Source organism: Pocillopora damicornis, chromosome 3, assembly GCF_964200805.1.
Source record: "Pocillopora damicornis chromosome 3, jaPocDami1.2, whole genome shotgun sequence".
Taxonomy (NCBI): domain Eukaryota; kingdom Metazoa; phylum Cnidaria; class Anthozoa; order Scleractinia; family Pocilloporidae; genus Pocillopora; species Pocillopora damicornis.
Genome location: NC_142672.1, coordinates 21,777,548 through 21,802,973, shown reverse-complemented (window position 1 = coordinate 21,802,973; position 25,426 = coordinate 21,777,548). Strand labels below are relative to the sequence as shown.

The 25,426-nt window shown below is 37.6% G+C and overlaps 2 protein-coding genes across 9 annotated transcripts; both read left to right on the top strand.

Annotated features, from left to right (window-relative positions):
• Positions 1-2,363: 2,363 nt before the first annotated feature.
• Positions 2,364-4,868, top strand: LOC149048828 (death domain-containing protein CRADD-like). The gene is made up of 3 exons (XM_089200876.1): positions 2,364-2,474; positions 3,486-3,575; positions 4,202-4,868. Exons 1-3 carry the CDS (start codon positions 2,468-2,470, stop codon positions 4,474-4,476), a joined length of 372 nt encoding a protein of 123 aa, XP_089057002.1. The 5' UTR covers positions 2,364-2,467; the 3' UTR covers positions 4,477-4,868.
• Positions 4,869-5,661: 793 nt separating this feature from the next.
• LOC149048827 (death domain-containing ATP nucleosidase-like) lies at positions 5,662-22,797 on the top strand. Of its 8 annotated transcripts, XM_089200866.1 has the most exons (8): positions 5,662-5,825; positions 7,220-7,259; positions 12,134-12,173; positions 18,756-19,488; positions 19,955-20,140; positions 20,833-20,895; positions 21,511-21,627; positions 21,861-22,797. In XM_089200866.1, the coding sequence occupies exons 4-7, from the start codon at positions 18,768-18,770 to the stop codon at positions 21,621-21,623; spliced, it is 1,083 nt and encodes a 360-aa protein (XP_089056992.1). In that variant the 5' UTR covers positions 5,662-5,825; positions 7,220-7,259; positions 12,134-12,173; positions 18,756-18,767; the 3' UTR covers positions 21,624-21,627; positions 21,861-22,797. The 8 variants fall into 8 exon arrangements, with proteins under 8 accessions (XP_089056992.1, XP_089056993.1, XP_089056997.1 ...); XM_089200867.1 differs by lacking the exon at positions 5,662-5,825 and having other exon boundaries at positions 7,141-7,259; XM_089200868.1 differs by lacking the exons at positions 5,662-5,825; positions 7,220-7,259 and adding an exon at positions 10,652-10,761.
• The last annotated feature ends 2,629 nt before the right edge of the window (positions 22,798-25,426 follow it).

Below are 25,426 nucleotides of genomic sequence, written 5' to 3'. Positions count from 1 at the left end.
AAGAAAAAAGTGATTTTCTCAGAATAACGCCACTGTAAGTTGTTTTTTACCTAAAATCTCGAAGCGAATATATAAATAAGTCAACGCGTTTGTGTTTTATAGATACCGATCTGTTTTTGGTCGTTGTAAACTGCACTAGAACGTGCGTCTGCACTTGTGCTAACTACAAAAACTTTTAAGTAACCTTCAGACGTCTTCGATATATTTGACCGCGCATCCTCGCAATCTAGCGAGCCTTTTTCACAAGAGCCATAAGATATCCCAGTGGACCTGCTGCTGTAAATAAACAGTTGATTAATGGTGCAAACTATTATTTCTGCGTACATCAGTATTGTAATTATAATGATTTGCTAAGACGCTTCTCAGATTTTAGGCATGGATCTGAAATTAAATTCTTTACCGGTATGTTTACTTAGGGGAGCCGGGCAAGAAGTTGGTCGGTCCTGTCACATCCTAGAATTTAAAGGAAAGAAAGTGATGGTTAGTATTACAGGGTACTGAACCCTTTCACTGGCAAGATTCAAAATCTTACATTTTTTGCCGTGACTGTGGGAGACCCAATAGCCTAATTATTCATAAACTGGACCCTGTGTGAAGAGGTTTGGGTTCAAAACCTGACTGGGTCATTGTGTTGTGTTTTATGGGCAAAACACTTCACTCTTACAGTGCCTTGTTCTGCCCAGGAGTAGGACTGGGTATTGGCATATAGTCAGGGAAGCCTGATGAAATGCAGGGGGGTTACTTTGCGATGGACTAACATCCCATCGAGGGGGGAGTAGTAATATTCTTGGTCTTTTAATGTTGATATAAGCTCCAGTTGGGAGAAGCACTTTGCTTAATTGCTGACTGCCCTGTCTTGACTTCCTAGCAATGCATTGTTGCATCAGAAAGCATTGCGTTGTTGATGATTTTTTCAGTTCTTGTCACCTCTTGTTGTGTAAGAGCTCCCTACTCCTGGTGTATGTCAAATTTTAATTTCAAATCATGTTAAGTCCCTAGGGTTAATGATGCTTTCTTTTGTGGATGTAGAGGGTTATTCAGGCACAACAAGTTCAACGAAAAAAGAAATGCAACAACAGATTTTATACCACTGCACCAATCACTTGCTCTTTTTAACTCTGTAACATTTCCCACTTTCAGCTGAATTGTGGAATTCATCCTGGAATGTCAGGAATGGAGTCTCTACCTTTTCTTGATGAAATTGATACAGCAGGAATTTATCTTCTCCTTATTAGTCAGTAAGTGGTTATTGAAAAAACCTTATTTGTCATAGTGGAAGTTTACCCATCCTTATTTACTTGTACACTAGTTGACCACCAACAAATCCTTACTCAGCCACCTGATTAAAAGACTGAGGAATACTTGATCCCCACAATTAAATCCCAGTATCATTCTACAATTGAAGCAAAGGGGGCCTTGGGATAGAGATTCTTCTTCATATATTAACTAGCACATCACCAATTGCTATTCCAAGTTCATGTAGTACTACTAGCGTTCTTCAGATATTTTAGCCAGTCATAACTGTTTTTTTTTTTTCACGAAAGGTGCAATGACAGGTTTGTTTACTTAAACAACTATGAACGTGTCAGCCATTTCTGCCTGTGTCAGCCTGTTATGTGTAGCACGAAAGTGAGCATTCACCTTTTGAAGACACTCTTTAAATACATCATCCTCCTCTGCATCGACCAGTCCCAGTAAGCTCTTCATAAATCTCTTTGACTTCCACTCCTGCCCTATGGCTTTTTTATGAGCTGTATTTGTAACTCCGTCGAAGTAATAAAAATATCATTGTTTCCACAAGCTATACAGACAAAGTAGTTTCATTCACTTTCCTGTTCCTGGATGTACTTGTCCTTTAAGTGTGATACCTCTGGCCTAGTTTACCAAAAACCCATCAAAGATTTCCCCTCTGTTTGAAGCACCCAGAAATCACTAAAGAAATTATCCTTAGAAGTTATTTGCTGGCATGCAACAAGTGGCTTCGTGGCTTAGTAGTACAGTGTAGTGCCTACCTACTATCTGGGAATAGATGTTGAAACCTCATCGAAGCCTTCAAATTCTCAGACTCAATGTATTGCTATGACTACGATTGCAGTGCACCTGGGAAGATCAATTTGTCACTCGTAATTTTCATTACTGTTCATTATTTTAGTAACATTGCAACAGAGGACATGCTGTACACTAAGAGAGATCTGGAAAAGAGCATGGACAATTGGCCATCGTAAAGAGTTTCGTAGCCGACGTCAGAGCGAATGACAGAGGGTAAACACTTCGCTCTGACAAAGGGTTAAAGCTCGAAACGTCAGCTTTCAAAGACTTTACGGAGGCAAATTTATGTTATCAACTCTGTTGAGAATACTAAATTACCCTATTTTGTAAATGGATTACTGCAGATTAATATTAACAAAATCATCCTGAGCTTCACGATGTTCCACTCTACTATGCTTCACAACTGGCCAAGAAATCCATGTCAGGTGAGAGAACAGTGCCAGGTTTGTAATCTTTATGATATTTTAGAACGTAGAATGACAAGGAATTAGTTTGACAACCAGGAGTGATTAGAGAGTTAATCTAACCCATTTATTGAATGGGTTGTCTTTAGAGGAATATCAGGCTATGCACTGGAGGAATTACCGATGAGTGGAAGACCTTTGCAAGTGTGATGGCAGCCTCAGTCGTGGAAAATATGTTGTATGGTTCCGTTGTTTTCCAGAGCTAGCCACATTATAAAGGTGACGTCACTCTCTTTTTCTTGAAACCAAATAATTGGTTCTCAAATCCTCATAGATTTATAAATTGTGTGACCATAATCAACCTCAAATATTATTATGATCATCTTGCAAGATATTTTTGAGGATTAAGAGTTACGATTAAAAGATAAATATTTTTGTTCTAGAGCTCTAGAGTTCCACAGTTTCTCTAGAAACTTGCCCCCTTTATTTATTTTAAGATTATCTTGGTTTGCCTTATTTCAGACCATCCATTATGTAAAATTGCTTTTAATAGGCTTAGTCTGGACAACAAGCAGCTAAACTCAGAATGAAAAGCACTATCTTAAATTTCTCTTTCCTAAATCCCCTCTCCTCGTTCTCTTTGAAAACTCCCACAAAGGAGCCAGCTGTGCAGGTGGACGTAAAATTATTGAAGTTGTCGAGAACCACTGAGGATGGGATGGTATAATGGCAAAGTAACTGAGATTGCATGAATATTAAGAGAACGTTAATTGTGACTAATTGTTAATTTCAATCAAAGTTCTGTATAGCAAGTTATAAATCTTATGCATTGAGTCAATTTTCAAAATATGTCAACACATTAGGCTTTTTAGAATTCCTAAATCAAAACCCAAGTTACTTCCCTGTGAACTGAAAATACCGATGGTTCATCAATACCGGGCCAGTCTAGTCTATGTAAATTAAAATATTTTCCTGTTGGAAAGAAGGAAGCTTGAGTTTTTGCTTTCTAAATTCTTGAATTATTTTGTTTAGAACCAAGTGACCTCTGCGCAAGTGTACCTGCATCAGCAGGGAGCCCGGGTATAGAGCGTTCAGAGGTTATCACTGCCATGGACAACAAAGGTACACTTTTGCCGATATGGACTTTTCAATCTGTTATTTGTCTATCTTCTTAAACGACTGTCTTTTTGTCTGCTTTCCTGCTTCCATGTTATTTTTCCTACTTCCCAATCCCGCTCTGGATATCTGCGTGGTTGCTTGCCAGCCTTTGTCTATGATCTTGTTTGTCTGTACAATCTGCCGTATGACCGTTTGCCCATCTGTCTGTCTGTCCTTCCGCCTGTCTGTCTGTCCGACCGTACGCCCACCTGTGTGTTGTTTGCCATAAAACTTGAGGGAGAACTACTACAAAACGTTGCAACTGCTTTGCTTCTTTTTTCATTGTGTAAGTTTTGTCTTTCTCGAGCAAAACATAAACAGATCGGTAAAACAGAATAGTTCTTATATGTTTGGTGGTATTTGGCCGGACCAAGAAGTTGGAATGTGCAGCCAAAGGTTATCAATTGGAGAGAATCAACAGCTTTGAAATAATAAGTCCGAAGTGATGTGTTGTATTCCTCTAAAGAGATCTAGGAATAACTCCATGACAGGATGATTGACGCTAACCAATCATCCATCTATTACGTAGAACAAGAATTACTTTATTAAGAATATCTTACAAACATTAACTTTACTTTTTCAATATTCAGTCAAGAATGGCAAGCCCAGTGACGAAGAATTAGAGACAATTTCTAGAAACATCGGTGTGGACTGGAAGCCACTTGGAAGACGTTTAAAGTTTAAGGAACCAGAACTGGACGCTTTTGGCGAAAACCATAAGGAATTCACCGAAAAGCCATATCAAATGTTGCTTCACTGGAAAAGAAGAGAGGGTGAAAAAGCAAACTATCTTGTCTTACATGACGCCCTATGTCATGACTTGGTAACCCGTAAGGATCTGGCAAACGAAATATGCTGTCAATGAATGACTTTTCAGTAATTACTGATGCGAATACGTTTTTTGAAATAAGGACAAAAAGATCAACAGTTATTGGCTTTAATAATGAGTTACTCTTTCAAAGGTAATGGCATTTATACACCAGTTTTCCCCATTAGATTTTTAAGGCTTTATGCCAGAATCTCATGTTTAGTTTTCTTGGTCATACGTTGTTTTTATTTTCGTTGCATTTTAAATCGTGTATATTAATCTATCAAGAAGCTTTTTACAAATTATAACTCCCTGAAAAATCCCTGCCTGCAATTAACACTGATGATAATGCTAATGAGATTGCTCGTACTATAATTGCGATTTTACTCCATTACCTCCCTATAATGATGTAGTCAAAACAATAATAGCTCTTTAGTATACAACACAAACCCATGCTGAGTGGACACTACGTGTTTACATTAGGGAGCTCACTGCCTTCCGAGGACTTCTTCACCGTAAAAAAAATTGACGCGATCATTATAGAAGGTTACAATGCTAACGATCGTTATAGGTTATAATGCTTATAACCTATGCCTATCTACTACAAAGCGAATCCAAAGTGAGGGAACCTCCCTGGTGATAAACAATGACCGGTTGCCTACTAAACCTAAGAATGATTGACTTGAATAGGATAACCTCTGAAAATAGAAAAAAATTCTGGCTGAACATAAAACCCCGATTTTATAGTACCACACGAGCAGCGATAGGTTAAGAAAACATGAAAAGTAAATGAACAAAACCAAACATCATAAGAAACGCAAAAAGAAACGGGGGGGGGGGGGATAGGGCGCGGACCACTCTCGCTTGCTTCCTCCTCCCTTATATCCTGACAAATATCTTGACAGGGTCATCAAGGAAAAAATATAGTTTATCGTATATATGCAAGTACAGAGCGCTCAAATTTAAACTTCTTCCTGCCTCGTTGCCATACTCTCTCCCTTAGCTATTACACAAAAAATTATTTATGAAGCGTTACTTCCACCTCAACTCATTCATGTTGACTATGAAACGGAACTCCATTCCCTGAATGCAAAAGAATCATTATAATACGAAATAAATAGGAAATTAAAATATGTTTATAAATTTAGAACTTCAATCCACTGGAGAAAGTAACATGAGATCGCCATGAATCTACGTCAGAGTGACCTTAGCTATGCTTGCATAATTAAGGAACTGATAAACTATTCACAGACAATTGCAAGTCTGAAACGAAACTGTCTGAGAAGTGTTAACTTTTCGAGTAGTCCAGTCGACTCACGAATTAATTACGAAGTAATATCGTGTGTCCTCACGGTCTTGTTCACAGAGTTAAATACAGAGATTTCCATTGTAAAGAGAAAGTGAAGGTGAGTAGTCAGAGAAACTCATATATTTTGACTGTAAACGTTAATGAAAACGAAAGCGCCAAGAATTATCCCTCCGGTGTGATTTGAACAGAGTCAAAGCGGCTTTTAATCAATTTGAGATGACTAACTTCATCATAGATAAACATTCAAGAGAGGAAACCGTTGATTAAAAACCACTCAATCCATTTGATTAAATTTTATACGACATAAGCAGGAAAGATTTTAACAATAGTAAATACTGTGAGAATTAATTACGCTACGGACATGGCCGTATGACTTTGTCTTCAGTTCTTCTCATTACTCCTCGATAGTTCATCTACTCGATCAATTCCCTTCTGACTGAGTTTACGTGACAAGTATTTGTAATTTAAAGATACTGATCCTGTTATTTTAGTCAGAATATGTCCTTTTTAGTATATGTTTCGTTAGGAGAAAGCAATTTTCAGTCTAGGCGGGAGCCCCAAGCATTACTCGTTCGATGTGATTTGCACTGAAGCACAGCGGCGATGTTACTCAGTTCCTGACAGATAACTTTGTCGTAGAACGCTATTTTCACTGTTTTTATGGCTTACAACCATTAACGTAGTCCAATCTTTTTAAATGTACACAACACTTGGATGATTTGAACGGTAGGCGATTGAAATTCAGGCTGTGGGAATTAATTTATCAGTTGTGCTTCGATTCTAGGAATCTTAAAAGATCAAACGAATGATCTCTGACTTACGTATGAATTTTCTGGAATAGAATAAGCTTTGAAAATAGAATAAAATTCTGGCGGAAAATAAAACTCCGTTTTCATCGTACCACACGAGAAGCGATTGGTTATGAAAACATTAAGAGCAAATAAACTAAGCCAAATACTATAAGAAAAGCAAAAAGAAACGGCGGACGCGGGAGATAGGGCGCCGACCACTCTCGCTCGCTTCCTCCTCTCCCCCTGGTCAGCTTTTACCGCTAGGCACAAATATCTTGACAGGGTCATCAAGGAAAAAGCATAGTTTATCGTACATATGCAAGTATGTTATGCTTCTCTCCCTTAGCCAATACACTAAAAATTATTCATGAAGCGTTACCTCCACCTAAACCCATTCATGTTGACTATTAGCGGAACTACATTCCCTGAATGCAAAAGAATCATTATGATGCGAAACAAACGAGAAATTAATCTATATTTACAAATTAACATTTTAATTCCATTGGAGAAAGTAACATAGAACCGCTATGAATCTACGTCAGAGATTAGCTATGCATGCATGATTAAGGAATCTGATAAACTATTTGCAGTCATTTGCAAGTCTGAACCTGTCTGAGAAGTGTTAACTTTACGAGTAGTTCCGTCAATTTACCAACTACATACGAAGTGATATCGTGTGTCCTCACGTTCTTCTCCACAGAGTCAAGTGCAGACATTTACATTCTAAAGAGAAAGTGACGGTAAGTTGAGAAAGTCTTATTTTGACTGTAGACGTTACGGAGAACGAAAGCGCTATGCATTATTCCTCCGGTGTGATTTGAACAGAGACAAAGCGGGCTTTTATAAATTTCAGATGACTAACTCTATCATAGATAAACATCCAAGAGCAAAAGCCGTCGATTAGAAACCACTAAGTCCATTTGTTTTAATTTTACACGATATATGCAGGAATGATTTAAGACGTCTTGAAGATAACAGATGGCTAAAACTGTTCGATAAAGTTATGCTGAATTTTAAAGCAAAAGAGACTAAAATCTTCTTTAGAATAAAGGATCAGATCGATTTTCCATGCAACTTCATCCGTGCGTCGATTGAACGAATCTCAAAAGATCCTTTTAGGTATGCCCGCTTTAGTATGTTTCGTTGAGAGAAAGCAATTTTTAGTCTAGGCGGGAGCGCCAAGCATCACTCGTTCGATGAGATTTGCACTGAAGCAAAGGGGCGATTTTACTCGACTCTTGAGTGATAACTTTGTCATAGATGGACATGCAAGAGCACGATTTTTGCTGATTTCATGGCTTACAACCACTTAGTCCCATTTTTTTTAATGTACACAATGCATGGATGATTTGAACGGTAGGCGACAGAACTTCAGGCTGTGGGAATTGATTTATCAGTTTTGTTAAGATTTTAGGAATCTTGAAAGATCAAATAGATGATCACTGACTTACGCTACGAATTTTTTTTGTCATGAAGGCAAGTTTATCTATCTACTTTGTCTCTCTTTGTTGAAAGATTATGAATTTGTGAGGTTGACATCAAAACTTTTGTTTTAGTACAGTCATATAATCGTTTTTTCGTTCTCATAATAAAGTGAGGTTATTTGTGTTGATAACACTTGCTTTCACTCTTAGGGTTTCAAGTTATTTTGATAAATGTAGCTTGCCATAGTTGTCGTAGTTCTGGTCTTTTTTTCTGAGAGGATTTTAGGGCATATTAGTATTTGTTCATATTTTATGCAGCTTAGCGGAAACGTGATGGCAACAAATTTAGTTGACTTAAAATCTCAGTTGACCAAAACATTGTCATTTCGTCTAGCAGTGTAGATTTAAATAGTTTTTCACGGTTATCATATCATTTACTGTCAACTAAGTATCATCGCTTCAGCTTTATCATGTTGCGAATCAACTTGTTGTGGAGGTAAATCCAACGTTGTAATTGGTTTTTACTTGGTCTGTATTTAACCATAAGGACTGTTCTTTGGTACAGTCCAACCTCGATTATCCGGATTTCTCGACTATCCGGACTTTTTTTCTGGTCACAATTTTGTCATGAATATCCATCAGTCATGATCAAGATCCGTAGCCATATTTAAAACTACAGCGTTGAAAAGTGAAGTAAAGTCGTCTTTGTTTCGCTTTCAAAACACCAAAAACCGGGCTCGCACGCTTCGTAACTAACGAAGAACATTCGAATGAGGTCTGATTGGCTTACAGTTGCTTTGTTGTTAAGAGAGATTTCACGCTCTATTGGCTCGTTCGGCGTGGTACGCAAGATAAGCTACACAGCGTCACGAATGTTTTATCACGATCAACATATCCTTTCGGCGTAAGCGATCCGTTCTTTCTACAATTTTGCGTTTAGAGAATGGAGAAAAAAGGAACAAATTTGTCTGCTGAATATAGCGTTAGTACGCAGCAGATATCTGATATCCGAAATTAATGCAGAAGACCTCTACACGATTCACATGTAGAGGTATTCACAACGGATAGTAAAGACAGTAAAGATATGGCCATATTTTTTTCAAACCGATTTGTAAATGTTTTGTTTCACGATTAAATGTCGCTTTCTTTATTTGATCCGTTTTTGTTCCTCATTAATATTCATATTCTCGATTATTCGGACTATTTCGTCTAGTCCCAACGAGTCCGGATAATCGCGTTTCGACTGTATTTGTTCATATTTAATGCAGCTCTGAGGAAACGTAATGGCAACAAATTTCGTTGACTTGAAATTTTAGTTAACCAAAATTCTGTCATTTCGTCGAGCAGCGTGGTGTTGAATAGTTATTCAAGGTTATCATAACATTTATTGTCAATTCAAATATTAAGTATCATCGCTTCAGCCATATCATTTTGCGAGTCAACTTGTTTTATAGCAAGATAGCTCTGTAGAAAATTCAAACGTTGGGATTGGTTCTTACCTGGTCTTTATTTTGCCATAAGGACTGTTTCCACGGACACGGTCATAAGGTGTGCATTTTGTTCACAAAAGCTAGCTAAAAATAAATAACTTTGGCCCCAAATTCACATAATGAATTACTTAATATAACCTCGCTTACTTGAACCGTACTGGGTAATATTGGCCTTCGTTCGATTTTGCATGGACCTCTCTGCGCTCTCTCCTTACTGCCGCGACATCCTGGTCAATATTCCTCAGTGCGGCCCTCGCGCTCGATTATTAAGAATATCGCTGTAAATCGAAAAGATCTGTTTCAATCCCAAAAATAGAGCCGTTTCGGTGATTGAAATACCCTTTTTTTTTTTTGGGGGGGGGGGGGGGGTTTAATTTGGCCCTTCTAGAAAAGGGTTGTTTTGGCCCGATTGTTTTGGAGCCAAATCTTTATTTAGAGAGGATAAAAATTGGCTACCATTTTGTGGCCAATTTAAGTAAACTTATGTTAAAAAACAAAGCAGATAAATGGCTAAATGGGCATCATAAGGTCTGAAACGATGCTCATGACAGGAGCTGTTTGGAAGAACTATGTTAAACAGCCCCTGAAAAGAGTTAAAATGGTAATGATATGATGTAAACTGGCCTCACTTGAGCCATTTCATATCTGTACCACGTAATTAAATGGCTTCATATCTATATTTAGATGGTGTATATTTATATAATGGTAATGGTACTGAGTGGAGTGAATTTACACTGAAATCACAAACGTAAATTTAAAATCAAACAAGTAAGCAGCGCAAGTTTGATTTGAAATCATAAGTATGATTGCCGACCAAAATTGCTCAACACAAAGTTCAATTACCACTTCATTATATCCATTTTTAAAACGCAAAATTCAGCTGCTCATACATAGGATTTTTTAGTCCGCACAAATTTTTGTTGATCCTGCAGTGAACTTGTTTGTAGAAAGTTGAAAAAGTTGTTTTTCATTTTCCTGCAAATTGATTAGTGTCTTTAAGCAAACTATTTTAGTAAAGCTTCTTCATTGGCTGGTAAATAAATGCGATGCTGTACAAAACATGGTGCAATGAGTGAATAAATTGCTCCAATGAGGGCCAATCACTTTAAAAGGATCATCAGAGTGACCCTGGTTATGCTTGCATAATTACAGAATCTGACAAATTATTCACAGACATTTGCAAGTCTAAAACGAAACTGTTTGAGAAGTGCTAACTTTTCGAGTAGTTCCGTCGATTCACAAACCATTTACGAAGTAATATCGTGTGTCTTCACGGTCTTGTTCATAGAGTCAAATATAGACATTTTCATTTTAAAGAGAAAGTGAAGGTAAGTAGAGAAAGATATATTTTGACTATGGGCGTTACGGAAGACGAAAGCGCAAGCATTATTCCTTCGGTGTGATTTGAACCGAGACCAAGCGGGTTTTTATCAATTTCAGAGGACTAACTCTATCATAGATAAACATCCAAGAGCAAAAGCCGTCGATTAGAAACCACTAAGTCCATTTGTTTTAATTTTACACGACATATGCAGGAATGATTTAAACAATAGTGGATATTGTGAGAATCAATTATCGTATAGGGCCAAATGACTAAGTCTTCAGTTATTCTCATTACTCCTCGATATTTCATCTAATCGATCGATTCCCTTCCGACGAGAAGTGGCAAGAATTTTTGATGATTGCAGTTTAAAGTTACTGATCCAGTTATTTTAGTCAAGATATGCCCGCTTTCGTATGCGTTTCGTTAAGAGAAAGCAATTTTTAGTCTAAGCGGGAGCTCCAAGCATCACTCGTTCAATGAGATTTGCACTGAAGCAAAGTGGCGATTTTACTCAACTCCTGAGTTTTAACTTTGTCTTAGATGGACATGCAAGAGCACGATTTTCGCTGATTTCATGGCTTACAACCACTTAGTCCCATTTTTTTAATGTACACAATGCATGGATGATTTGAACGGTAGGCGATTGAAATTCAGGCTGTGGGAATTGATTTGTCAGTTGCGCTTCGATTCTAGGAATCTTGAAAGATTAAATGAATGATCTCTGACTTACGTATGAATTTTCTGGAATAGGATAAGCTTTGAAAATAGAATAAAATTCTGGCGGAAAATAAAACTCCGTCTTCATCGTACCACACGAGAAGCAATTGGTTATGAAAACATTAAGAGCAAATAAACTAAGCCAAATACTATAAGAAAAGCAAAAAGAAACGGGGGACGCGAGAGATAGGGCGCCGACCACTCTCGCTCGCTTCCTCCTCTCCCCCTGGTCAGCTCTTACGACGAGGCACAAATATCTTGACAGGGTCATCAAGGAAAAAGCATAGTTTTCTCTCCCTTATCCAATACACTAAAAATTATTTATGAAGCGTTACCTCCACCTAAACCCATTCATGTTGACTATTAGCGGAACTCCATTCCCTGAATGCAAAAGAATCATTAAAAAGCAGCGAGACAAACGAGAAATTAATCTATATTTACAAATTAACAACTTAATTCCATTGGAGAAAGTAACATAGAACCGCTATGAATCTACGTCAGAGATTAGCTATGCATGCATGATTAAGGAATCTGATAAATTATTTGTAGTCATTTGCAAGTCTGAACCTGTCTGAGAAGTGTTAACTTTACGAGTAGTTCCGTCAATTTACCAACTACATACGAAGTAATATCGTGTGTCCTCACATTCTTCTCCACAGAGTCAAGTGCAGACATTTTCATTCTCAAGAGAAAGTGAAGGTGAGTAGAGAAAGTCATATTTTGACTGTAGACGTTACGGAAAACGAAAGCGTTAACCATTATTCCTCCGGTGTGATTTGAACAGAGACAAAGCGGGCTTTTATAAATTTCAGCTGACTAACGTTATCATCTATAAACATGCAAGAGTGAAAGGCGTTGATTCAAAACCACTCAATTCATTTGTTTTAATTTTACACGACACGGGAAGGATTTAAGACGTCTTGAAGATAGCAGATGGCTAAAACTGTTCGGTAAAGTTATGCTGAATTTTAAAGCAAAGAGACTAAAATCTTCTTTAGAATAAAGGATCGGATCGATTTTCCATGCAGCTTCATCCGTGCTTCGATTGAAAGAACCTCAAGAGATCCTTTCAGATATGCCCGCTTTAGTATGTTTCGTTGAGAGTAAGCAATTTTTAGTCTAGGCGGGAGCGCCAAGCATCACTCCTTCGATGAGATTTGCACTGAAGCAAAGTGGCGATTTTACTCGACTCCTGAGTGATAACTTTGTCGTAGATGGACATGCAAGAGCACGATTTTCGCTGATTTCATGGCTTACAACCACTTAGTCCAATTTTTTTTAATGTACACAATGCATGGATGATTTGAACGGTAGGTGATAGAACTTCAGGCTGTGGGAATTGATATATCAGTTGTGTTAAGATTCTAGGAATCTTGAAAGATCAAATAGATGATCACTTACTTACGCTATGGATTTTTTTTGGTCATGAAGGCAAGTTTATCTATCTGCTTTGTCTCCCTATGTTGAAAGATTATGAATTTGTGAGGTTGACATCAAAACTCTTGTTTTAGTACAGTCATATAGTCGTTTTTTCGTTCTCATCATAAAGTGAGGTAAATTAATCTTGCGATTTGTGTTGATAACACTTGCTTTCACTTTTAGGGTTTCAAGTTATTTTTATAAATGTAGCTTTTCATAGTTGTCGTAGTTCTGGTCTCTTTTTCTGAGAGGATTTTAGGACGTATTAGTTTTTGTTCATATTTTATGCAGCTTAGCGGAAACGTGATAGCAACAAATTTAATTGACTTAAAATTTCAGTTGACCAAAATTTTGTCATTTCGTCCAGAAGTGTAGATTTGAATAGTTTTGTTTTTTCATATCATTTATTGTCAATTAAGTATCATCGCTTCAGCTTTATCATGTTGCGAATCAACTTGTTATGGAGGTAAATCCAAACTTTGTGATTGGTTCTTACTTGGTCTGTACTTTGCCATAAGAACTGTTTCCATGGAGACGGTCATGAGGCGTGCATTTTTGTTCACGAAAGCCGGCTCAAAATAAACAAGTTTAGCCCGAGTGCCGTATAATAAAATGCCTTCTAAAACCTCGCTTTCTTATACCTATACTGGGTAATATTGGCCCTCGTTCGATCTAGTATGGTCCTTGCTTTGCTCTGTCCTTACTGCCGCGACTTTGGGTCGATATTCCTCAGTACGGCCCTCGCGCTCGATTATTAAGAGCGGCGCTATAAATCGAAAAGATCTGTTATAGCCCCGATAACAGGGCCGTTTCGGTGAGTAAAATACTGTTCTATTGGGTCTAATTTGGCCCTTCTAGAATGAAGATGTCTTGGCCCAATTGGTTTGGCCCTGTATAGAGTAGACGAAAAGAAGCTATAACACGTTTCGATGGGCAAATCAGCCCTTCTGGAGCCAATTTTTTCTTAGAGAGGATAGAAATGAGTTCCTAATTTGCGGCCAATTCAGGGAAACTCATGGTCCAAAGCAAAGTAGATAAATGGCTAAATAAGCGTCATAAGGTCCGAAACGATGCTCAAACAGGAGCTGTTTTGGAGAACTATGTGAAACAGCCTCTATAAGAATTAAAATGGTTATGATATGATGTAAAATGGCCTCACTTGAGCCATTGCATATCTGCACCCTGTAGTCAAGTGGCTTAATATATAAATATATATGTATGTAAATCTATGCGTGTGTGTGTGTGTGTGTGCGTGTGTGTGTGTGTGTGTGTGTGTGTGTATCGATGTAGACATATATACATAACCCTTTTGGGTGTATAAGTGTCTCTTTTTGATGAGAAAAAAAAGGGATGGTATTTGATATATATTTTCAAATTTGCAACGTTTTTGAACACAGGTGTTTATTTATATAATGGTAATGAAACTGAGAGGAATGCAATTTGGTCTTAAATCACAAGCCTAATTAGTCCGAGATCAAACAAGTGCACAGCCTAAGTTTGATTTGAAATCGCAATATGATTGCAGACCAATATTGCACAACATGAAGTTCAATTATTTGAAAATGCAAAATTCAGTTGCTCAGATATACGACTTTTTAGTATGTACAAATGTTTTGTTGATCTGTGGTGATCTTTTTGGTAGAAGGTTACAAAAATTTTTTTCATTTTCCTGCAATTTGATTTATAATATATAAACATTTATTTACACACACACACATATATATATATACACCCGTTTTCAAATAAATACAAATATATACACAATTTTTCTTTATGCATTCCTTTGATGTGAAAGATACATGCACCGTGCATCACTGTATTAAGTCAATTCCTGAGTGATAACTTTTTCGTAGATGGACATGGAAGAGCGCGATTTTCGCTGATTTCATGGCTTACAACCACTTGGTCCACTTTTTTTTAAAATGTACATAACACTTGGAGGATTTGAACGGTAGACGATAGAAATTCAGGCTGTGGGAATTGATTTATCAGCTGTGTTTCGATTCTAAGAATCTTGAAAGATCAAATAGATGATCTCTGAATTATGCTATAAATTAAAATTTTCTGTTAGTCATGTATGCAAGTTTCTTTATCTTCTCTGTCTCTCTCGTTTGAAAGATCATGAATTAGTGAGGTAGACATCAAAATGTTTGTTTAAGTACAGTCGGATACTCGTTTTTCGGTTCTCACCATGAAAATGAGGTAAATTAATCTTGTGATTTGTGTTGATAACACTTGTTTGACTCATAGGGCTTCAAGTTATTATTATCAATGTAACTTGTCGTAGTTGTCGTAGTTCTGGTCTCTTTTTCTGAGGGGATTTTAGGGCATATTAGTATTTGTTCATATTTTATGCAGCTTAGCGGAAACGTGATGGCAACAAATTTAGTTGACTTAAAATCTCAGTTGACCAAAACTTTGTCATTTCGTCCAGCAGTGTAGATTTGAATAGTTTTTCACGGTTGTCATATCATTTACTGTCAACTAAGTATCATCGCTTCAGCTTTATCATGTTGCGAATCAACTTGTTGTGGAGGCAAATCCAACGTTGGTTTTTACTTGGTCTGTATTTAACCATAAGGACTGTTCTACGGAAACGGTCAAAAGCCGGCTTAGAATAAACAGGTTAGGCCCGAGTGCCATATAATAAACTACTAACTATAACCTCGCTTTCTTGTACCTATAATGGGTAATATTGGCCCTCGTTTGATCTAGTATGGACCTCGCTTCGCTCTGTCCTTACTGCCGCGACTTGGGGTCGATATTCCTCAGTACGGCCCTCGCGCTCGATTATTAAGAGCGACGCTGTAAATCGAAAAGATCTGTTTTAGCCCCGATAATAGGGCCGTTTCGCTGAGTAAAATACTGTTCTATTGGGTCTAATTTGGCCCTTCTAGAGTAGAGACGTCTTGGCCCAATTGGTTTGGCCCTGTATAGAGTAGACGAAAAGAGTTATAATACGTTTCGATGGGTAAATCAGCCCTTCTGGAGCTATTTCTTTTCTTGGATAGGATGGTAATTAGTTCCTAATTTGTGGCCAATTTAGGGAAACTCATTGTCCAAAACAAAGTAGATAAATGGCTAAATAAGCGTCATAAGGTTCGAAACGATGCTCAAGCAGGAGCTGTTTTAGATAAAGATGCGAAACAGCCCCGGAAAGAACTAAAATAGTTATGATATGATGTAAAATGGCCTCACTTGAGCCATTTCATATCTGTACCGTATAGTTAAGTGGCTTAATATATATATATATATATATATAGTTTGAAGTTTGATTTGAAGTCGCAACTATGACTGCAGACCAAAATTATACAACACAAAGTTCAATTATTTGAAACTAAAAATTCAGTTGCTCACATATAGGACTTTTTATAACTAGTCTGTACAATTGTTTTGTTGATACTGTAATAAGCTTTTTTGTAGAAAGTTGCAACATTTTTTTTTTATCATTTTCCGGCAATTTGATTTGTAGTATATAAACATTTATTTACACGCATATATATATATATATACACCAGTTTTCAAATAAATACAAATATATACAAACCTTTTCTTTATCCATTAAGTGTTAAACAGATTGTTGGTCCAATTTTCAAAGGAAAGTAAAATATTTGCTGTCCAAATAACAAATAAAGTATTGTTCCTTTGATTTGCAAAATATATGCACCGTGCATCACTGTATTTTTTTCCTGCCTTAATTAAAACTTTATTACAAACACTTAGGATACATCAGTTACAGAAAATAAAATATTGCCAACAGTATACACTTATATGTAAGACATAATGAAGCTTTACTTAAATCTCCATGTTACGTATATTGCATAAGTTACCGAAAAAAGAGTTTTTTCATTAGTTTCCACTTACTTAAGAGTTTTTCTTGAGTAAAGTGGAATAATAAAGTAAAGACTAAGAATGACAAATTTTCCAATGCTATGGTGAAACTTTAGGTGGTTCGTCCTTCCATCTTACATTTATATATGGAAACCTAACCACTACAAAAATGCACGGAGTTAAGCTACATTTTTGCAAGGCAAACAGTTTGTGTAGCCCCAGAAAACAGATTCAAGGGAGAATTCAACTTCAATTTTAGTCAATTCCCAAATCCGACTATTCAGGGCGCTGCAAACTTGAAAGATCCGGTCAAAAATTAATAATTAGAAGCCTTGCACCTACGTATACTGAAATATAATCAATCAATGCCTAACAGAAAGGATTCCTCTGTTAAAAAGGCTTCCATCCTAACTGGCACATACCTTGACGACAGAAGTGTAGAGCGAGGGGAAATAATAATCATTAAAAAAAATGGACTCACATGTACTGTTAAGTAATCCATCAATGTCTAACAGAAAGGATTCCTCAGCTAAAAAAAGCTTCATTCCTTAATTGGCATGTACCTTGATCACAGTACTTTAGAGCAAAGGGAAAAAATTAGCAAATGAAAGCATAGCACCTACATGTACTGTAAATATTTAATCAATGCTTAACAGTAAGGATTCATCAGCAAAAATCTTCATTCCTAACCGGTATATCCCTTGAACAAAGAAGTGTATAGCAAGTAAAAGACTAATTAGTAGGTGCACTGCACCAACATGCACTATTAATGATTAATCCGTGACTGACAGAATGGATTCCTCAGCAAAAAGCTTCCCTCCTAATTGGCAATTACCTTGATTACGGTAGTTTAATTTTGAGCAATGGAAAAAGCTTATCATACTAGACACTGCACGTACAATACATGTCCGGTAGAATGATCAAGCAATACCTACCAGTTAGGATTCCTCTGCTAAAAGCTTAACTTGGAACTTGTATATACCTTTATCACAGTGGGGTGGAGAAAGAGAAAAAAATTAATCGATATAAGCATTGCATACGCATATACTGTAAAATGATAAATCTGAGCCTAACAGTAACAATCCATCAATGAAAAAAAAAAGGTTCACTACTAGAAGCATTGCAGACACAAGTGCTTTAACTGGTCAATCCATACCCAGCAGTAAAGATTCCTCGGCTAACAACTTCACTCCTAACCAGTACATACCTTGATCAAACTCCTAACTGGCATATACCTTGATCACATCCCTAACTGACACATACGTTTCCCGCAGTAGTGTAAAGCGAAAGAAAAAAAATTAAGCATTAGAAGCAGTGAACTTTCAGTACTTCAAAATGATCAATTAATGCCTAACAGTAAGGATTCCTCGGCTAAAATTTTTACTCCTCACTGATAAATACCTTGATCACCGTAGTGTAGAGAAAGGGAAAATAGAGGTGCTGCTCCTACAATGTGCTGTGGTTGATCAATCAATGAGTAACAATAAATATCCTCAGCAAATAGCCTTACTCCTAACCGACATATACCCTGGTCACAGTAGTGTAGAGCAAGGGGAAAATTAATCTAAAAAAGCAGTCCAATGTGCACTGTAAAATCATCAATTAATGACTGACAGTATGGATTGCTCTGCTGAACGCTTCACTCCTGAATGTCTGAATGTAAAGCAAGGTAAAAATTAATCTCTAGAAACACAGCATCTGCATGTACTGGCATATACTTTGCTCACAGTAACGTAGAGCAAGGGAAAGAAGAAATTGATCGTATGAAAATAAATCGATCAATCAACGAAACGTTTACAATAAGATTCTCTCAAAAAAATACTTCTCTCCAAACTAGCATATGCCTCCATCACATAAATTATGAGTATCAGAATACTTATGCATACTTGCGTAAGATGCAGCTTACCAATACCTTCATACTTAGCCATCTAAACTGAGTTATTACCTATGCGTGAGTGAGACAGCATGAGAGAGGTATCCATCGTACAGATTAGTCAGATTGCCTTCAAGGGAATTTTTGTTTATTCTTAGGCGTTGTGAAACATGGAAAGCACTACCCACGCTGGTGAAAGAGGAAATCAGGGCGAGAGCATGAGAGAACCTCCAGAGCTTAAAAAGAGAGTAAAAGTGCTTAAGAAGGAGAATCTCCCCCCAAAGACAACGCCTTGGAAAGATATCGAAGAAAAATTCCTGCCTGTTGATTTTCTGCTATTAACAGCAAAGGAATGTGAAGCTTTAAGCTGCCTCTCCATTCTCAAACACATTGAGAGGGGTTACGAAAAAAAGCTCGGCCCTGTGTATTTCGGGTTTAATAGCTCAAAATTGAAAATTGCCGTGATTCAATGCTCAATGGGCGCCGCCGCCCCTGGTGGTTCCATAGTTGTAGTCCAAGATGCGGTTCCAATCTTGAGGCCCAAAGCGGTCATCTGTGTGGGTTATTGTGCCAGCTTGGACGAGAATAAAGCGGAGCTTGGTGATGTCATTGTATCTGCAAAGTTGATAACCTACGCTTTAGTCAAAGTAAGGAAGGAAGGGATCGAAGAACGCGGCCATGTTGTTCCTCCACAGCAGGGTATGGCTAAACTCATCAAGGATGCCGGGGCAGGTTGGAAAGCACCTCTAAAAAAACCAGAAGACCTAAAAGTGACAGTACGCAATGATGGCGTGCTACTCAGTGGCCCTATTGTGCTTGATAACCCAGAACTTCGGCAACAATTAAAGGAGCGATTTCGCCAAGGAACTGCCATCGAAATGGAAGGCGAAGGTACTGTCTAAAGTACTCCATAACTTTATTTAGAGCCCTTGATCCTATAGACGCTATTGCAGAAAAAAGTAATCTACTTAAGTTGTAATAATTTATCGAACATTTTTCTTTTGGCCAAAAGTGCTGCGTACCATCAGCAGTTCTATATATTTTGTCTGTTGTGTACTGTTATTGATAAGCAAGGAAAGCGTGCCTTCTTGAGGTTTGCACGCTGGAATAAATCGATGATTTATTGACATAACACGTACAACATAACTAAAGATACATGCTTAAGACTAAAAGTTCTATGCAAATATGTGGAGGAAAAGATAAAAAAATAGTTCCCCTAAATCCTTGAAGATTTGCACACAGTACTGAGCACAAGCATTGCAACGAGTCGTCAAAGTTTACAATTCGTTCCTCCGATATTTTAATAAAACCACTGCGTTTTGGTTTTTTTTTTAACAGAATTTTAACTCCTCTCTAGGTCTTTACGCAGCCGCTCATAACCATGGAATTGAATGGTTAGTTATCAAAGGAGTTTCAGACTTCGGCGATGGTAGCAAATCTGCTACTAATCCTTGGAGGCCATTCGCAAGTGTAATGGCAGCTTCACTGGTTGCGCATATGCTAAATGACAGTAATGTGTTTGAGAAATGGCCCCACTATGAAAGTAAGTAACTCTGATAAATGATAATTAGTGTTACTTTATGAGAATCACTTTTGTTTGTTTCTCACGTTTCGGGTGCATGCTGCTAGAATTCAGTGAGTAAATAAGTTAGTGTGGTCGACTGACTACCCACGACCTACAAGACGTGATTCTCTGCCGCGATTGATCTATCTTTTATTAGCTGTTGGTCGAATATGCATAAAAAATCTGATGTCTATAAATGTGTATTTTTGTTCGTTCTTAGTTTGGGAGGAGCCAGTCAGGTATCAAAAAGTATACTTTGTGTTTCCTATCTATCTCCATCCCGCGCGCGCTGCTTCTCCCTCTCCCTTCCTTCCCTGACCATGAAAACTTTGCGATAGGGAGGATGGATGACAAAAATCTTGTCCAAGAATCATAAAGAAAAACTTCAGGCATTTTATCCACTGGTTAGTCAATTCATCCAATAGCCTTTTAATCCTAGAACAAGTCAGTTTTTTCTTATCAAAGGTAAACTTATAGTACCTTCTTGGTGCCAGCCATTTGGCACTCTTGATGTAGATGAGTACACCGAGAGCATGAGGGAAGATCTGTACAAAGTTTAATCGAGTCTCGGGAAGTAAATGGAAGAATTGTCACCGTAAATGCATTGTAGGGGGAAGGTTATTTAAGACTGACTGTTACGCATTCATCACATTCTTATCTTGTTTTTTCAGATAAATCAAATCGAAAGAGACGCTCGTCGACTCCTGATTATACGAAAGCAAAGGTGACCAGAGGTAATTACCCTTCGTAAAGTTTCTAAAGTCTTGATTTGCATGCAGATACTTTCAGAATATCTGAAAGTATCTCAGAAAACCATGGCGCTCTCAAGTACCGTTTATCGTTTTTAAAACAAGTCATAAAGATAATGTCCGCTTTCTTGTACCCATTGAATCAATCATTCAACACCATTTCTCGGAAGAGACTGATATTTCTGACGTTCAACATTGGGAGGGGTGGAGTTGACCTCCACAAAACGGTTGAAGACTTGAATATACACAACCCTCATTTATAGCAGAGCTATGACAGCATTAGGACAATCATAACTTTTGCGTTATTTGACACGCAGTGAGAATGTCAAGAACAAAAGATTACATATTTTCCTGTTAACTGCGGCTAATTCTGGCACTCCCGCAAACTACCACGTAAATGAGAAGATATGGACGTCGCCTGGGATTCGAAGCAAGTTGCTTAAAGAGTTTGTGATTGTGGGTGGACCTCATTACCAAAAATTGTGACTAAATATTTTCACCTTCATTAAAACAAGTCATAAAAATTTACACCCCTTAATCCCAGCCACCAGAAAAATCCCATGACGGCTCCATGACATTCCCTACTGATTCATTCCATAGCAACAGCATTGCATTTGAGGAAAAAAAAAGTACTTATGACGAGAGGCTGCTTCCTAGAAAACGTGGTTCATGACCTCCATGTTAAAGATGGTTGTAGAGCCCTGCGCAAATGAAGAGGTCAGAATAGATGAGTCTGGAAAGCTATTTAGGCAGTTTGTCTTGAGGAAATTCCTTTTTTCCCATACTAAAAATGACTCTTGCTGAAGCCTGACAGTCCTCAAGCCCAACGATTCGATATCGAATGATAAAAAAAAGAGAAATCACCTTTCGCCACCACTGCTCGCCATTCGCCAGATACTTGAAGCACCTTTTTCTGATTATTTTCCTTCTCCATCCATTATTATCCTCAGCTTAATTTGGTCAAGGCCGGTGGACCATCAGTAGACGAGTTGGAAGATCTGTCTCTGGAACTTGGAAATAATTAGGAGAAATTAGAAGGACGCCTGGATTCAACCAAGCCGCAATAACTTGCTTTGATAAAGATTATAGAGGGCTGAAAAAGAAGGCTTTTAAAATTTTTTAACATTTATTTTAACATTTAACAATGCCAAGCTATTAAAATAGCTTGGCACCGAAAGGAAGGCGCAGATGCCACTTACAAAGTTTTGTACGATGCCTTGTGCGACAAAAAGGTGCAATGCAAATGTCTTGCAGAACAGTTTTGTTGCGAATAAGCTTGTAAAAATGGCCTGTCCTTAGTACACTACTTGAAAAGATTGAGTCATTTCTATATTACTTTATATGTCTGTCTGAGTACGAGCTTTCGCACCATGTAAGTAATTCATTTTCCTTGTCCTTGATGATATAGAAAACGTAGTTTTAGAGAATAGATATTTACTGCAATTTGCACTGAAGAACCGCTGGACAAAGAACATCAAGAGGTTGGAATTCATTCAGATGTTTAAAACACGCTGAGTACATTCCCACCCTGAAGTATGTTAATCAACCCTTCACCCTTCAACATTAGAATACATATTCTCCTTACTATTCTCTGTGCATTTCCTATGGAACTGAAAAGGAGAATTGGTTTAGCAATAACAACCTCTTTAGGTTGCTGATCATTTCCTTTATTCTCGTGACCGTAATTGTTGATTCAGGAGTGATACTGTTGGGAGAAATTAGATACTAGACACTGTTTTGGTTTCGATTTAGTATAGAGTTACGCTTTCCTTTGGTGGATATGCATAAAATGTATAACGGCCTTAGCATTAGGTTTGCAGAAGCTGGTTGTTATTTGCGGAAGGGCATTAAAGATCAAATATATTATTTCCCTTCTTCAGACTGAAATGCTATGACTCTTTTTGGTTCATAGGGGTTTCATCTCATCGAAAGCTTACCCCCAACGGTTCGCCCCTACTACGACAAGTTTTTCCATTAAATAGAAAAAATTCGCCATCGCGCTTTTCCAAGCAATGACATCATCCCTGAACAGATAATCCAGAACAAAAATTAGTGAAAAATTGTAGTTCGCTATTTCTCGAACAAATCATAAACAAGTCGGTAAAGCTGAATAATACTTATTTTTTTAGTGATATTTGTCCAGGCCGAAAAACTGGACCTTCCTGCCAACGGTATAATGAATCATAACCGCTTTGAAAGAATCGTGTAAGAGGTAATGCATTGCATTTTCCTAAACAGATCTAGGAATACTTTTCTGAGAGGAGGACTGACGCTAACCAATCATCCATTCATTACGTAGCAAGAGTACAAGTCACAGTTCCTTTAAAAATTATATTACCGCAACATTGATTGCACTTTTCTTAATATATTCAGTTAAGAATGGCAAGCCCAGTAACGAAGAATTAGTGCAAATGTCGTATAACATCGCTAAACATTGAAAGCCACTTAGACGACGTCTAAAACTTAACTGAGGAACCAAGGCTGGTTGTTTTGACTAAGAAAATGAAGAATGTAGTGAAAAGGCATATAAATGTTGGTAGATAAGGAAAGAGGTTTCAAACGTGATTTACGTTGTCGTATATGATGCCTCGTGTCATCCATGGAAAACTCGTCGGGATCTGGCAGGAAAAAATTTGCTTTGAAAGAGAGAATTAATTAAGTGAGTTTCAGCTACTGCTGCGAATAAGTTTGTGAAATAAGGACAAAAAAGATCAACATTTGTCCAAACATGATCCATTTACTTGAATAGCGAGTTGGTGTTTTGTATATATATATTTATACGTATACTTAGGCTGAGTAAGGAAACCGGTCCTTATTTATCGCCGGGGGTCTCCTTGGTTTGGATTCGCTCTGTAGCAGATAAGCATAAACTTAAAACAAACTCGTCCTTTGTAATGGTCGCGCCAATTTTTTTTTTTTTTTTTTTTTTTTCACACAGTGAACAAGTCCTTGTCCACCAGCATGGATTTGCGCTGTAGTATGTCAAAGAGGTATTATTGTTTTTATTACATCATGATAAGGGGGTAATGAAGTGAAATCGTGACTATATTGTGAAGGAAAGTAGAGCTTGCTGTAAGAACTATCATCGATGTTAATTGAAGGCAGGGGATTTCTACGGAAGTTTTAATTCGTAAAAAAAATCGTTCTTGATAAAATTACGCACCCTCTACTCCGCAGAAAGAAGTTGTCTAAACTGTAAAACAAGTTGATGGCTTTATTCGAGTTTTGAGGCTTCTACCTCAGGCAGATATATTCGTGAACAACTTCGATCATTTGCTAATGAATACTGTAAAAGTGGGAATAATTCATACAATATACATGATTAAAAATGAAACAAAAGTGAAAAATAACGTTCGACTATGAAGTCAAAATATGAGATTCCAGTTCATTTAACTGCCTTTAAGCCTTAAAACAATATGCAAAACCCTGGTGTGAGCGTAAATATCTCTAACACACCAACTCATTATTCAAGTAGATGGATCATGTTTGGACAGATGTTGATCCTTTTTCTCCTTATTTCACAAACTTGTTCGCAGCAGTAGCTAAAAGTTACTTGATCTCTCTTTGAAAGCAAATTTTCCCGCCAGATCCTAATGGGACACAGGGCGTCATATAAGACAAAGTAAGTCGCGTTTGGAACCTCTTTCCTCATCCAGCAACATTTATATGCCTTTTCACTACTTTTGGTCACAATATAGCCACGTCTTTACTGCATTACCTCCTTGTAATAATATAGTCATAACAATAATAGCTCTTTGACATACAACAGCACAAATCCATGCTGGTGGACAATGCTTAAGTGCCACTCTCGCTACGAGCGGTCCTCTCGACTACCCGTCGGAAAAACGTTTTCTTTTATTTTTTGCCCATGAAAAGGGTTTAGGACACATGTTTCAAAAATCGTTTAGTTGTTCTCCAATTCTCTTTTTTTGCGTCGCCACAAGCCAAAAATGATTCTTGGCCAAGCCACCCCTGTGGACAGCGATCGAAGGTGTAAATTTCAAAGATTTTGTCCAGCGCGCAGCGACTGCAACAATGTTGCTCACGGAATTCTATCTTGCTACAAGTTACAAGGTGTATTCAGTTAGTTCACATACAAAATATGGAAAATTCAGCTGAAATATTTTTCATACCAGCGTGATCAGAGGAGACCGTTCTCTTCGACCTTAATTTGCATATCAAAAAGTCACTACTTTTTACGAAAGAATTATCAAAATGCAGGCGTTAATGGGGCTGAAAAAGCATATCAATGCATAGTTTATACACCAATGAGGTCACGGATTACCTCAAATCCGCGGGTATATCTCTAGCTTTCATCCACCAACTTCTTGAAAACAACGCAAATCCACGTGTTTGCTCAATTGCGCTCGTGTCAAAGATCATTTGCATGATTTTTAGAATTAACCAAGATCTCCTTTTGACCGTTCAAACTTCGTTCGTTTACCTTCTACGTTGAGGATTTTAGGTTTTCGCCGTAACTGAATGGAGATTAGGTGCCGAGTTGTCCTAAAACGTT

What these genes read in the sequence shown, in the direction of transcription:
- LOC149048828 (XM_089200876.1), top strand. An exon ending in CACTGCCATGGACAACAAAG is followed by an intron (nt 3,576 to 4,201) that starts GTACACTTTTGC and finishes TTCAATATTCAG; the next exon opens with TCAAGAATGGCAAGCCCAGT.
- LOC149048827 (XM_089200866.1), top strand. Translation starts at nt 18,768, where the DNA reads ATGGAAAGCACTACCCACGCTGGTGAAAGAGGAAATCAGGGCGAGAGC. An exon ending in CATCGAAATGGAAGGCGAAG is followed by an intron (nt 19,489 to 19,954) that starts GTACTGTCTAAA and finishes ACTCCTCTCTAG; the next exon opens with GTCTTTACGCAGCCGCTCAT. An exon ending in GAAATGGCCCCACTATGAAA is followed by an intron (nt 20,141 to 20,832) that starts GTAAGTAACTCT and finishes TTGTTTTTTCAG; the next exon opens with ATAAATCAAATCGAAAGAGA.